We start from the raw sequence: 14055 nt of genomic DNA on the forward strand, positions 1-14055 counted from the left end.
CCTGATGTCATGTCTGAACAGGGAATTTCCCGACATCTACTCACTGTGTGTAATAGCTTTGTGTTGTCTCTGTGGTGTGTGTGTGTGTTTGTGTGTGTGTGTGTGTGTGTGTGTGTGTGTGTGTGTGTGTGTGTGTGTGTGTGTGTGTCCGCGTGCATGTGCGTGTGTGCGTGCATGTGTGTGCCGTCATGGGCATCTTCATACGTGCATGATAACTTTACTTGTTGTGGTGACATCGTAAAGAACCCAACAGAAAGACCAGACATTCTCAGCACTTTAATTTAGTTAAACTTTCACGTGGAAGTGTGGGAAGCCCCATTGAGAATTAGGTGGGATAAATTGGGAATTCACTATTGGTTTAAGTTAAGTTGTAAAAACTGCTCTGCAGCCAAGTGTCTTTTGTAGTATTTCTGGGAATTCATATGAAGGGATAAGAAGTCAATCTCATAAAAGAGCTTGTAGGAATTGGTCTTGGACAAGAAAATGTGACTTGGTTGTTTAGTCCAAAGTATTATTCAGCTTTCTCTCAGAACCTTGCACAAGATCTCCAGGAGCAGATTATTTTCACAGATGGGTGCTTTAAGCTAAATGTGAATGTCAGCATTCCTACGATGACAATGCTAACATGCTGATGTTAAGCAGGTATAGCCCAATGTTTACCATCTTTGTTTAGCGTGTTAGCATCTATTTTATACCGTCTATGGTCAGCATGCTAACATAGTTAACACAAAGTATGCTATACAGCTGAGGCTGATGGAGAATCTCATGAGGTTTACATGTATTTGGTCATTTACCAAAGTATTGGATACATTATAGTATTGCGCTAGAGGAAATGTTCAGCGATTACCAAAGTTATTACAGTTCATTCAAATGCAATGAAAATCCATCCAAAAGTCATCACGATATTTCACAAAAAAAAATGTCAGCCTCATGGTGGCGCTGGAGAAAACTGTCACGGGATCCACTATTGGTAGCAGTCAGTATGATTTATCCTCTGTGGATCACGAATATCTGCACAAAATGTAATGACAATTCATCCAGTAGTTAAGTTAAGAGAGAGAGAGATGTTCAGCCTGGACCAGAATGGTGGATCGACTGACTGACCAACAGACAGACGTTGCCATCCCTGGACTTACGCAGCGCTACCATGGCTAAACAATATCAAATAAAAACAGGTCGTAATTACCTGTAGCAGTAACTCTAGCATTACCCTCACAGCACACAGCCTGCTGGAATTTTATTGGAAAATGATGAATAAAAACAACTATTTTTGAGTTAAGGTATGAAGATGTTTTTTAGGCACATTTATATCAGAGGTGGCACCTTATTGGTGGAAATCCTTCTGTCACATTTACACACAGTTGGTAAGATCAACCAAAACCACCTAAAACAAAGATAGGGCACCAATAGCACAATAGCTTAACCTTCCGTAGATAACGACAGCATACAAATGAACAGTTTCAAGTGTCAACATGTAGCAAAACTAGAAAAAAAAGACTTGGATCCAAATGACTATATCAAAACACTGGTTATATATTTTTTTCTAAAATCATAAAATTGCATTTACAATTTACACAGTACTCATAATATATTACATGGTACATACAGAGAATGCTGTTAATGGTGCATCTCACTCAGACAAGAAACAGGCTCTTCATATCAGTGCAGTGTGTCTATTTATATCACCACAGTACAGAGCGGAGCTAAGATGTCATCTGTCCCACTGGCAACAATGACATCCAACTATTACTACTGACAAATGACATTCAACGTGCTTTAGCATCACTGACGCACAATACCTTTGACTGAAAGCCTGTTGTGATACAAAACACTTTCTTAGAAATAACTTAAAATGTATGTGTTAATGTACTGGTTGGCCATTTATTGTAGCTGAATGTAGTTGCCTGTAGTTTCTATTAGGTCCCATATGATAATATATGTCTTGCCATTTAGCTCAGACAATGAAAGATTATAGGTAAAATACACATAGCCATGTTTCCTGTTAGTTTACAATTGTCCTGTTTTGTTAAAAGACATCTTGTCCACAACTGCACATCTTTCATCACAGTCTCTGCATTTACCATCAACTTTGGGGCAGCAATAACCCAAAGGGGGTTGAATCTTCTTCGTTCTAAGCTTCGGGCTCTTAAGTTGCGGTGAAAGACTGAGACACATCATATTCATGTGGCACTGCATGTCATTTTTTTTGTTGTTGAGAAAAGTAAAAAAAATGAGCGGACTGACATTTCTCAGAGGCAGAAATAATTTTTTTTAGTTGGGTTACAGCAGTAACAATCCACATGCTGAGGAACCAACACAACTGTTTGGGTGACACAGAAGTAGAAGACAAATAGAAGCTGTCTAATCTGACCCCACTTAAATGAGGAATTGGAACATTTCCCAACTAGCTGGTATTATCTCTCTCTGATAATGATGCCAGCGATATGTTTTTGGTAATGATGCCATAATGTTGATGGTAAATGCTGATGTCTTGATGTCACATGTGGTGCTGTAAATCATTACTATCTCCCCCACAAAGTTTCCCCTCAACAGATAACCAAATCAAACTTCAGTGGGCGAAGCTAACCACAGTTTTGCTGCAAGACAAGTAAGTGAGTAAACTGAAGCCCATTTAAAAAGGTAATCTTGTTACCAAAATAGACTGTGGAACAAATGTTAAAGTAGAATTGAGAAGGAGCTTTCTGAAGCCTGGAGTTTAGGATGGATGTCTCACTGTTAGCTTGGCAGTTAAGTGGCGCCAGACAATTTAGGACAATTGCCCACAACTCATTCACCATTTCCTACATAACTTATCTATAATGAGGAGTAAACTGGATTCCATGCATGCATGAATCCTCATCATTGTGCCCAGTGCTGACGGGTGTCAACTCTCATTGAGAGGATCTGCAGCTTTAAGGCACTTAGCTTAAACATCTGGCTATGTACTGAAGATTGCAGTATCTAGGCTTGATAGTTAGCCTTAATCATGAATTAGCATTACCACCTCTGTCTCAGTGTTACAATCTCCCCCATATAGTTTACCAGGTAGGCCCCTTAGGCTCTGCACTTACTGTTTAACTCAGACAATTATATAAGTTCTACTTCCAGAGTAGCTCTGCCTTGAAGAAATGTTTGCATTACTAAAACTACAGGTGACAACGTGTCAACTATCTGGAGAGGTGATTTTGTTACATATGTTCCCCTCTCAGACCTCCAGGAGACTCTGTGGCCGCTCAGGTGCTTGTGGGGGGTTAGGCTGGAGGCGACAAATGGGCTTGTTGCACATGGGGCAGACACTGCGGATCTCTAACCATTTTAGCAGACACCTGAGAAAAGCAGATAGATGAGAGACATATTACCTAATTTGTCATTTCAAAGGAAGACAAAGTATGAACAATTATACAGATGGGTCCAGGTGGAAACTTTATGAATCACAAGAAAAAGAAGTTCAAACTGCTTAAATAACAGTTGTAAAACAGGACTGAGCAGACAGACGTACAGGATATGTACACAGTGCAGGAGGTACTGGTGATATAGGTAGAGAAGTGTCAGTCAGAAGGATGAGCAAACCGGTCGAAAAGCACTGTTAATGTCTAATGTCACACCTATGCTGTGGGGCAAAAACAGGTCTCTGTTGCTTAAAGCATGCTCATGCTCAAACATGTAAGGACATATGTTGTCAGGAATTTGCTCTTCATTTTCCGCAGAAAAACTTGCTCAATAACTTTTTCCTGAATTTCATTACTTCTCTGACTGTTTCATCGGTTAACCTGAAGGCAGAAGTCCATTAAAAGTGTAATTATTTTTGAGTCACTCCTTCAAACTGGTTAGTCAGGATTGTTGCACATCGCAAAGTCTTTACCAAAATGTTAAGAAACCAAGGCTAGAATAATATTTAGTGGTTTTAAAAGCGAGGCCTATGGTGCCAATGACAATGGATTTTGCAGACCCAATGGCTGTTCCAAAAGTGCTATTTCACATGGTTTCAATGGAAGACTGTTTGCATCTTCAGTCATGCATCATGCATGAGTCAATACAATTAGCTGCGTGATCACCAGTTTGTGAAACAGCTAAACAAATGAATCAAGTCTGGAGTTTTTTTTAAATTGACTGTAGCTTTGAAATACATTTTGCATGTTCACAAATACGGAGTCAGCTGTCCAATCTCATCAAAGTTTGAAAATGACCAAGCAGGGCTGTAGAACTTACTTATTGTGAAAGGCATGGGAACATGGGCACACTCCAAGCTCGTCCCTGCTGCGAAACTCCTCTAAACACACGGCACATGTTTGCTGAAAAGGGGAAATGACAGGTTATGAAATCAGTTCATAACCGACACCTGAACTATTTACCGCTAATACAGAATGTCCCTATACAAGCACTATCATAACAGCATTTACAAAGACAGAACCATAATGCATCCATTCAGCAGCTAGACTGTGTGATTCTTTGCTAAAATAATCCCCAAAAAAACTTTCCATGACTGCACTGCAATTTGATAAGTGCCTAATCACCCCATATTCATATCAACAGTATGTACAAAACTATATTCTGTTTTTGCATTTAGTATAAGAAATAAACGTTACCCTTTTTAACATCCAGGCAATGATAGAAAATGTACACTCTAACCCTAACTACTATGTCAGACTAGCCTCCTGCCAATTTCAATGTTGGTAGTTTAGCAAAGATAAAGCAAAAATTATTGTCCAAAGATTAAATACTTGTTTTTTTTGGAGATCTTCTCCTGTGATTCCTGTGAGTTACATTGTGCTGCTAGCTGTGAGTAGCTCCTATTTCTGTTGTGTGAATTTGTCTTACAACACCACTCAATTTTTCTCACTTTTCCAAAAACAATTATTTTGTAGTATGGAACTGGGACAGCCAGAAGAACTGTCACGTATTTGCAACAGTGTACCAGGGAGTAGCTGGCTGCTGTGTCTAGCCAAGCAGACAGAACCATCTTCAAAAATAGCCTAAATGAAGTATGGTAAAAGGAAAATCATAGAAAGTAATATATAATGTTTGGTTGCGTGGTTATCCCCTGAACTTCAGTTACAGCAGTAACTCAGACGTTGATTACATGTGCAATATTTTTTCACGCTATAATTTGACAACTTTGCCAACAGGAATAACTGAAAAATACTTGTTTTTCTAGCAAATTACAGATTCACTGTAGCTCATCACAGCAGTAAATGTGTTACTGAAAACTGTAGCCATCACTTAATTTTGATACATTTTAAATATTTGAGTCACACACAGTAGGTTTTCCACATTCATTTCGTCCCATTAGCCAGTTAGCATTGTGCTCCCATTAACTCCGTATTCAACTTACACCAAGAAGGCTCAGTTTCTTCCCCGCTCCTTTCAAAACAACCTGTTGACAAGAACAGATTTGTGACAAAATGCAGACAAAAAAAGCAAATAAATATAGTATGAATGACAATCTGACACTAGTCAAACTGGATATTTATTAACACATTACCTCATTGTAGCCGAACTGTTCTCTTACACCTTGTCTCCTGAGCCTGTGGGGCACAAAAAACTAACTTATCATGCTGTAATTTAGAATTAAAAAAATTCTATTATGTGCCTGGTGCTCCATATCTGTCTTCTTCAGGACACGTCTTGTCATGCTGTGGGAATCAGCTGAGATACTGCGTCAAGAAGCCCTGGAATTCACACAATGCCAAATTCAAGTAACAGCCTGTGCATCTACAGTGTACACTCACCACGAACAGATCTGTAACACTTTCAAGAACGTGCCCTTGTAATAGAATTCTGACTGAAATTCTGTTTTATTAAGTTGATCATAAATTGTTGAAAGCGTAAATGCATTACAGTTATTATGTGAACAGTGAACAAGTGAAACTTTGACTCAACTAAAAACTTTGGTGGCTTCTGACTTTGCTAACACTAAACATTTCTCCCAACTTCAAATAAGCCCACAATCCGTAACAGGTTGGTCAGATATCTTCAGATATCGGCCAAATAAATCAACAAAGCATAACCTCCTTAGCAAAGGTAAACTTTGAACAGGTTTTTCCAGAGGTTGACAGCAGTTCACTGATCTAATCCAGCTGTCTGTAATTGCCTTTATATTAGCAGCTTTCACCTGAACCTCTGTCAAATAACAAACAAAGCATCATGTAATACAATGACAGACCTCTGCATTGACAGATTACCAGAATCAACAAACTGTAGTTCATTCAAATATTTTTTATCTACTGAGTATAGATATTTTGCTCTCCCCCTCTACGGGTAAGAAAAACAGCTATATTGTATGCAAGGAGGGTTGTTGAAAGAAAAATACAGAATATCACTAACTAAAATTGTAAAGAAAAAATAAATAAATAAGAATAGATCAGAAGATCAGAAAATAACTTATGTGAGGCACTCAGGTTAATGATCTGTGAGAGCTTCAAAATGACAAATTTCCTTTGAGGCAGATTTCACTGCATATTTGACAGACTGTGGAGTTAAACTGGATCGATGTCTCCAGTGAGAAGTGCACGAAATTACTGAGTTATGTCTGATTTTTACACTAGTCCAGTACAGCAGTCTGACACAGTACAGTCTGTACAGGAGCTCTAACCCAGCCATGTCTGTTGTGTTGTACCTGAACAGGTAGCAACAGAAGAAAAGGGTGAGCATGAGGATGAAGAGGCCGATGCCCAGGATGATGATATAGATGTTGAGCGGGAGGTGGAAGAGCTCTTCAGATGTCATCTTGCCGTAAGGGTCGGAGTTCTGCAATCCAACGTCACACATAGACCCTGACAGGAAAAAAAAGATGACAGAATGTAAACAGGAGCAAAAGATATTTTATCGATACAGCTGAAGCTTTACCACCACAGCAATCACAGGTGCATTTTATAATGAGAAAATGCATTTCCCTCAGATTCTTGTCAGGGTGAAAAGCCTCTAAAACAGCATTTAGTAAAAGACATTCTGAACTATCCATTGACTATGTATTTATACCATTACAAATAGTCATGCATACTTGTGTGTAGGCAACCTTCCTACACACTGAAGTATTAACAACTTTGACATAAAATATTTATCAAACTGCATCTTATCAACATATATTTTCATGAAAGGTTGGCATTGGCCAGTAAGCGAGTCCAAACTATCTCAAGTTTGTCTTCGCACAAAGAACAAGGCACTCATGCACAAAGCCTAACGTTGGCAATAGTGCAATTACACATTCACTTTTTCGAATGCATTTTGACAAAATATGAAAATGTCATTTTTTAAACATGAATAGCTGCCGTAAACAAAGCTACAGTCAGTTGATTGACATGTAAGGAATGTAGCCTACATCAATGTGGCATTTAGAAACTCAGCAGAAATGACAAAGACAAATTGTATGAATTTCCACACAGAGTGCATAAAGAGTGTTTTACACATGGCATTTGAAGATGGTGAATCCATTTGAAAGCTTTGAGAGATTTAGTGGTGTTGTTTATCACTTTGAATGATGTTAGTAGCATACATTTAGAGTAGTGTGGGTGAGCTTCCATGTTTCATTTCTTCATGAATGATCTGATTATTGGACTATTTCTTTCCTGTCTTGGGTTCCCAACGTGCACAAAGATGGTCGCCTACAACTTTGACACTTTATTTTAGCCTTTCTAAAAATCTATAAATCTATAAGGTTAGAATTAGGTTTAGGTGTAGCTCTGGTGGATAAGATTATTGTGCAAGGGAATGACATACTTGATTGTCCCCAGATGGATAAGTTACAGTAAACCCCTTCACTCTTAGTGGAGCATAGGTCGTCTACAATGGCCCTTTCTGTAATCTTTGTGTCCGCTTGTTGGGATATTAGCCCACTTAGCTCTATCAGAGCTTTGCCATTCTGTTTCCATGGTCCACACAGGTCTTCATGCCAAACGTATCCCATCATACATCACCCTGTCTGTGTCCAACTCCTATGGCGAGGATGCGGTGTACGTATCTGTGTAACTTGTAAGGCCTGGCGCACACGCACCAAACTGCATCTGTGAAGCCTCATATTTCAAATTGCAATGCAATGCTGCTTACACGTTCAGGATTCTTGAGCTGCACAAAGTTTTTGAACTTGGGTGAAAGTTCAGATTGAAGTGCATCTGTGGACAAGGCAGTGTGTAATAACAGCTATGGAGGTGACTAATTTATAATTTTATGTGTAAATAAGAAGTGAGTGAGAAAGGGAGAGAACTGAGTTGTGGAAATAATTTTTGACACTTTTTTCTTTTAACTGCAATTGGCTTTACTACCTTTTTACTTACGTATAATTAATGTAGAAATGTTGTTAAAGGAAAAAAAAAAAGGAGATCTTAGATTCTTGTTTCTACTGGTGTTTACTATCCTCAACCTTTCCAGCCCTGCAAAGCACTTTCATATGAACTTTTACAACCATCCTTACGTCGCACAGGAATGTATGTCTTCCACTTCCTAGTCCGCGACTTAGCCTAAGACTTGTTACTCGCTGGAGTTTGGGCACGGGGAGGGGGGTTTAGCCTGAGGGGCTTGAACTTGTAAGTTTTCATTCCACACTATACAGCCTCAAACCACAGTAGTTAACTCTTAAGCTTAAGTGCACAACTTATACTGTGATGGTGACCTCCTGGTTCAAAAGTAATTCTGTAATGGACAGGGGTCAGGGAAGGAGGGTGCAATCTTCTTTTTTACAGTTTGGGAGGTGGGGTGGATTTGACAAGAGGTTTGGGTGAAGGAGGAAGCAGATGTAATCTTAGCACAACGTTAGTAAATCATTGATAGTGAAGCACTAAAAGGTAGGCCACTGTGCAAATCATAGGATTGTCTGAATACTGGTAAACAGGAAGAGTAACTTTGGCTGGAAAATGATAGAACCTGACTGTATAACAACTTCCTTCAGAGGTCTCAGTTGTTTTTTGGAATATGTTTGAGGTCATGTCAGTGGTAAAACACATAGGCCTGATAAACTCATTATGATCATGGTTCTTATTGGTCATGTCAAAACTTTGTGTATAAAATTAGGATTGGGTTGTAGCAGCTATTTATAAATCCAGTGGTGTGGGAAGTTCTTCTGAAACTTTATCAGTTAGTTGACAGTTACACCTGGCAGTTACTGGGTGTTAACATTTAGTAACAACTAATCTCAGCAAAAGAAATAGTAGTTACCTGGATGTAACTCCAGCTCTTTGAGTATGTGCATAGACCTCTTATGGGCTTCACTACTGGTTTAACCCATGGATGTATTATAAGAACTGGATACAGCGTTCGAGGCAGAGCCCCGTTCATTCCTATCAGAGTTGTTGAGTGGCTCATGAAGCCATCATGGAGTCAAAAATTATCCAGATGATCGGCGTGCTAGAGACCTCTGCTGGCTGGGCCGGCTACTTCCAGTTTAGCGCTTCACTAACTTGAATGGGGATTAAATGATTTAATTGTGAAATTGTTCTTAACTTTCCAAATGTTTTCGGACCGAAAAGATCAAATTCAGAAGTAGAGATGCTGCGATACTGCCTAAAACGCTGGTATCGGTATCGGGAAGTACTGGAGTTTATGCACCGATCCGATACCACGTAATAAAGCCCTAAAGAAAATCTACGTTAGTTTATTTATGTTCTTTTTCCGTTATAACTGACTGTCAAACTGGATAATAAAAGAAAGTTCTGTGGCATTCATTGTTTGTTCATGTTTCACAAAGAGTTTAACCTGAGCCAGACCAACAACAAAGATAGAAATCATATCACATCCATACAGGGATAGTAGTATACAGCTGTTAAAACATAATAAAATATATGACACACTGGTATCGGATCGGTGCGCTGTATCGGCCGATACGCAAGTTCAGGTATCGGAATCGGTATCGGAAAGCAAAAAAATGGTATCGGGCCATCTCTATTCAGAAGTTGGCTCCGCCATCTGGGCACCAGAGGTGTCAAGTAACAAAATACAAATACTTTGTTACCTTACGCTCCTATTTTGGATATCTACTTTACTGGAGTAATTATTTTACAGCAGACTTTTTCTTTCTACTCCTTACATTTTCACACAATTATCTGTACTTTCTAATCCTTACATTTAAAAAATAGCCTCGTTACTCCTATTTCAGTTCAGCTTGTCATCGTTCAAAAAAAACACAAAAAAAACAAAAACCTATCCAGATAAATCGCGCCATCCGAATAGAGTGAATTTGGTTGTGGTTGGATGAGAAGTATAAACATATACCATTCGGACACCCTATTGGTTTGTACGCGATCCATTGCACCTGCACGACACAAATCACATCACGCTCCAGCAAGAAAATAGCAGACGTTTGTAGCCTAGTACGAAGATGTCCGTTTGTAGCCTAGTACGAAGATGTCCGTTTGTAGCCTAGTACGAAGATGTCTGTGGCAGAGACTCAAGAGAACTTGAGTGAAATGTCCCAACCGAGCACCAGAGAGGAAGTTGGTAGCCAGGAAGACCAGCCAACCCTTCTACATCCCTGGCTGTGCATGGAATAATTTTTCAAAATGGTTGGATGCAAAACCAACTCCTTTTGAATGTGCTGCAAGCTCTGCGCACCCAAGTACCACGAGCTAATTACAATACTTATAGGTAACTAGTCATATCTTCCGCTCCATGAAACATGTTAATGCTCAGTAGTACACATATATGGTTCTTTAATGTATTTGCATTGTACTAAAATGCGTTCATTTTCAATGGGCATAAATGCGGCTGAAACAGGTGCATCTCAAATTTTTCAACATTAACATTTTAATATAACATTATAGTCGTTATGGCCTTTAGAAAAATATTTTTTGTGTGGAAGTGGGGTAGTGCACTATAGGCCCCTGTGGCGCGGCCTAAGCTTTTGTCCTTAATGTTTTTGTATTTCCCCTTACATTACTTTTACTTTTATACTTTAAGTAGTTTTGAAACCAGTACTTTTACATTTTTATTTGAGTAAAAAGCTTGAGTTGATACTTCAACTTCTACAGAAGTCTTTTTTAAACCCTAGTATCTAGACCGCTACTTGAGTAATGAATGTGAATACTTTTGACACCTCTGCTGGGCACCAGCAACAAAAGGCCGTTGCAACAAAGCCAGCAGTGAACATCAACCAATGTATGTTACCTTGTCAAGCGAGCCAGTGAGGGAAGCAGCTTGCTGGCTATTGCTAAGCCAAATTAGCAAAAGCAACTGTAGCATGTCATTGTGTAGCTAGAACTGGCCAGCTAGTGACGTAGCCTGAGCGACACTAGCCTAGCAGTAAGCAGAAGTGTCTGGTATGTCGTCAAAGACACAGGAACTTCCTCACAGACAAGCTTGTTATCTTCTTTGTGGTAATAGTACCGCAGCTAGTTAGCAGATGCCTCCTTTCCCAGCAGAGGGAGCGAGCAGGCTGAAATAGTCACGAGAAACAACAGGACTTGCTTAGGGGGACATCTCAGCAACACCAGAGGGTGATGGAAGGTTTTACCGAGTGCTGTGTTTGCACTCAATGTGTCTGAGTGAAAGAGAGCCCAGCAAAAGGTGTGCTGGTGTTTTATATGATATGGCATGAAATGTATATATATATACCCTCAATGGGTAAACCTACAGCAAAGCCTGTTAGAGGACGAAGCACATACGTAACGCAATAGAACTAGTTCACAACTTGTTTAGCAAACACTTATGTTAATGCTAGGTTAAGTTTGAACTTACGAAAAACCTGTGCAACCTGCTCCAGGACACTTACCGTTACACCATGGGAGTGGATGCATCAAATGTGCGAATGTTCGGTTGGTAAACCTAAAAAATCTTTGGGGTCATGATCTCTCCAATATCACAAAGTCTGGTTTCCACAAAAGCACAAGCTTTGCCCTGTACATCCACTACTTTTCCACTACTTAGTTTAACCCTGATAGTTGAGAGAATGTGCAGTGGCTTAAATCCCTGTGGTCTGGAGTAAGCAGAACTGATTAGAGACTCCCAGTTTCTCCAGAGGACATTACCAAAATAACCAGCTGCTCATTTGAACCTCAGTCTGCAGTGAGGATTTGCCACTGAAAGACAAAGACAACAGTCTTGGAGATGAACCTGTGAGCTTTGTGGATATAGAAAAAAAAAAAGACACCAATGTCACTGACAGTATGAGGAAATATACTCCAAATCCCATCCAGCACTGTTATGTACCTCTGGCCGAGCGCAGTCACTGCTTTTTTGTTTTGCCTCCCCTTCAAAACATTGTCACGAGGCTCTCCCTCCTTTCCTCCTCTTCTTTTCTCTTCTCCCTTCCTTTCTTCTCTCTCCTCTCTTTTTAGATCTCCACGTCGCTTTATTCTTCTCTCGCTGTGAAAACCTGCCTTTGCCAATTATGGAGACACAAAGGGAAGGACATGGATGGGTTTCCCAGCAGCACGGCCAGCCAACGAGGCGGTCAGAGAGGCAGAGTGGCAGGCAGGCAGCCTCAGTGTTCCTGTCTTCCCCAGCCTTCTGCTCTGAACAAAGAACACAGAGAGGTATACAACACAGGAAGACAATGCGGCTAATGTCAATGCATATCCAGGCTCTTCTCCTGTCTTTTCCTCTCACATTCACTCTCCTCCTCTCTCTTCTCCACTTCTCTTCTACAGCCCTCAGTTTGTAAACAGATCCCTGCTCATGTGATTCGCTGTCTGCATCACAGCTCTGCTTTCACCGCCCCCTCCTTCCTTCTTCTTTTTTTTTTTTTCTTCCTTCTTTTTTTTTTTCCTCTCTTTCTTCCCCACCCACACAAACAAACACCCCCCCCCCTCCCTCCCCCCCCTCTTTCTTTCTTTTTTTTTTTTTTTTTTTTTTTTTTTTTTTTTTTTTTTTTTTTTTTTTTCTTTACGCTTTTGTGCTCTGTGTTTCCTTCCACCCCCATCCCCTCCTTCCTTTGCAGCTGCATGCCATTATTGAAGTAGCTGTAGAACAGATGGCAGACAGGCAGATGTGGAAACAGGCGTGGTGAGAGGCTTTGATATGATAGTTCTGATATAGTTGATTGAATACATGCTATTTGTAGAGTTAGTTGATTCCAACTCTAGTTTATACAACGCTTCCCTTGTTCATAACCTGATCTGATTCAAATGGGGAACTAATACATTTCCACCAAGGCTGCACCACGAATTGGACAAAGTGGACAACTGCCCCAGACCCTCAGGGCATACAAAGTTCACCAATTAGTTGTGAAGAAATTCTAAATATCTTTGTTAATAATGTAATCACCACTGAAACCCATTATAAACAGAAATGATAGGGGCCTAGGGGTGACATGTGCATTGCACCTGAACTTGAGGCCCCACAGTGTTGTGTTTCTTTTTCTTTTAAGCTGTGTCAGACCGCATGAATTTCCCCTTGCGGGATAATAAACTTCACTTTGACTTTGACCTTCTACAGGGGCCCGGAGATAAAATCTAGTTCAAAGGTCTTTATTATTTCTGTTTATATTGGGTTTACAAGGTGCAAAAATAGGGGTGTCAATAGGGGCCCACAGCACATTGTTGACCCAGGAACCCCATAGTGAATCAATACGGCCTATGATTTCCACAAAAGTAGATAGTGTAACTGTATCCTCTCTGAGGATTTCTATACCAAAAGAATATAATGTGAACAAGCTTTATAATACAGCCCACATTCGTTGGACTTAAACTGCACTTCCAATTAATAAAGGAGCTTTCTCCCATATTTCCAATGCTTTGTCCTGATGGTTTGTTTAAGAGTGTAAATATACTTACATACCTACCATTCCCGTCTTTTTCTTGTGTTGTTACGCAGTGATAATATTACCCTACCACATCATTTTTAAATATGTACTCAGTAATTTGAAAATTCTAAGGCAAAACATAAAAAGTGTTCTTCCCTTAGACCTACATACTGTATTTGTCCCAGTATAGGTACCCAGTATGTATTTTATTGGTACCCTGTGTACTTAATAACACTGTAATGTGTGGGCTGTATTATAAAGCATTACCATATTTTGCAATTTTGAGTAGGAAGTGGTCAGATTTAAAGGGGAACTTCGCCAATTTTAATAATCAAGTTCAGTTTACTCATTATAGAAAGTAATAGTCTAATGAAACATACACAGTATTT

The 14055-nt window shown here is 39.7% G+C and overlaps 1 protein-coding gene across 2 annotated transcripts; it reads right to left on the bottom strand.

The window, feature by feature from the left end:
- Positions 1-261: 261 nt before the first annotated feature.
- LOC120548286 (RING finger protein 122-like) lies at positions 262-12624 on the bottom strand. 2 transcript variants are annotated; one of them, XM_039784420.1, is made up of 6 exons: positions 12133-12624; positions 6617-6773; positions 5483-5525; positions 5333-5374; positions 4210-4292; positions 262-3326 (listed from the first exon to the last, which is right to left on the bottom strand). In XM_039784420.1, exons 2-6 carry the CDS (start codon positions 6766-6768, stop codon positions 3206-3208), a joined length of 441 nt encoding a protein of 146 aa, XP_039640354.1. In that variant the 5' UTR covers positions 6769-6773; positions 12133-12624; the 3' UTR covers positions 262-3205. The 2 variants fall into 2 exon arrangements, with proteins under 2 accessions (XP_039640354.1, XP_039640352.1); XM_039784418.1 differs by lacking the exon at positions 12133-12624 and adding an exon at positions 11696-12126.
- Between the last annotated feature and the right edge of the window lie 1431 nt (positions 12625-14055).

Source organism: Perca fluviatilis, chromosome 19 (genome assembly GCF_010015445.1).
Source record: "Perca fluviatilis chromosome 19, GENO_Pfluv_1.0, whole genome shotgun sequence".
Classification (NCBI taxonomy): domain Eukaryota; kingdom Metazoa; phylum Chordata; class Actinopteri; order Perciformes; family Percidae; genus Perca; species Perca fluviatilis.

Excerpts from the sequence above, each read along its gene's own strand:
- LOC120548286 (XM_039784418.1), bottom strand. The coding sequence starts at position 11,720 with ATGCATCCACTCCCATGGTGTAACG. Across the intron at positions 5,526-6,616 it reads TTCTGTTGCTACCTGTTCAG|GCTCAGGAGACAAGGTGTAA; the intron begins GTACAACACAAC and ends TGTGCCCCACAG. Across the intron at positions 4,293-5,332 it reads AGAAACTGAGCCTTCTTGGT|CAAACATGTGCCGTGTGTTT; the intron begins GTAAGTTGAATA and ends TCCCCTTTTCAG.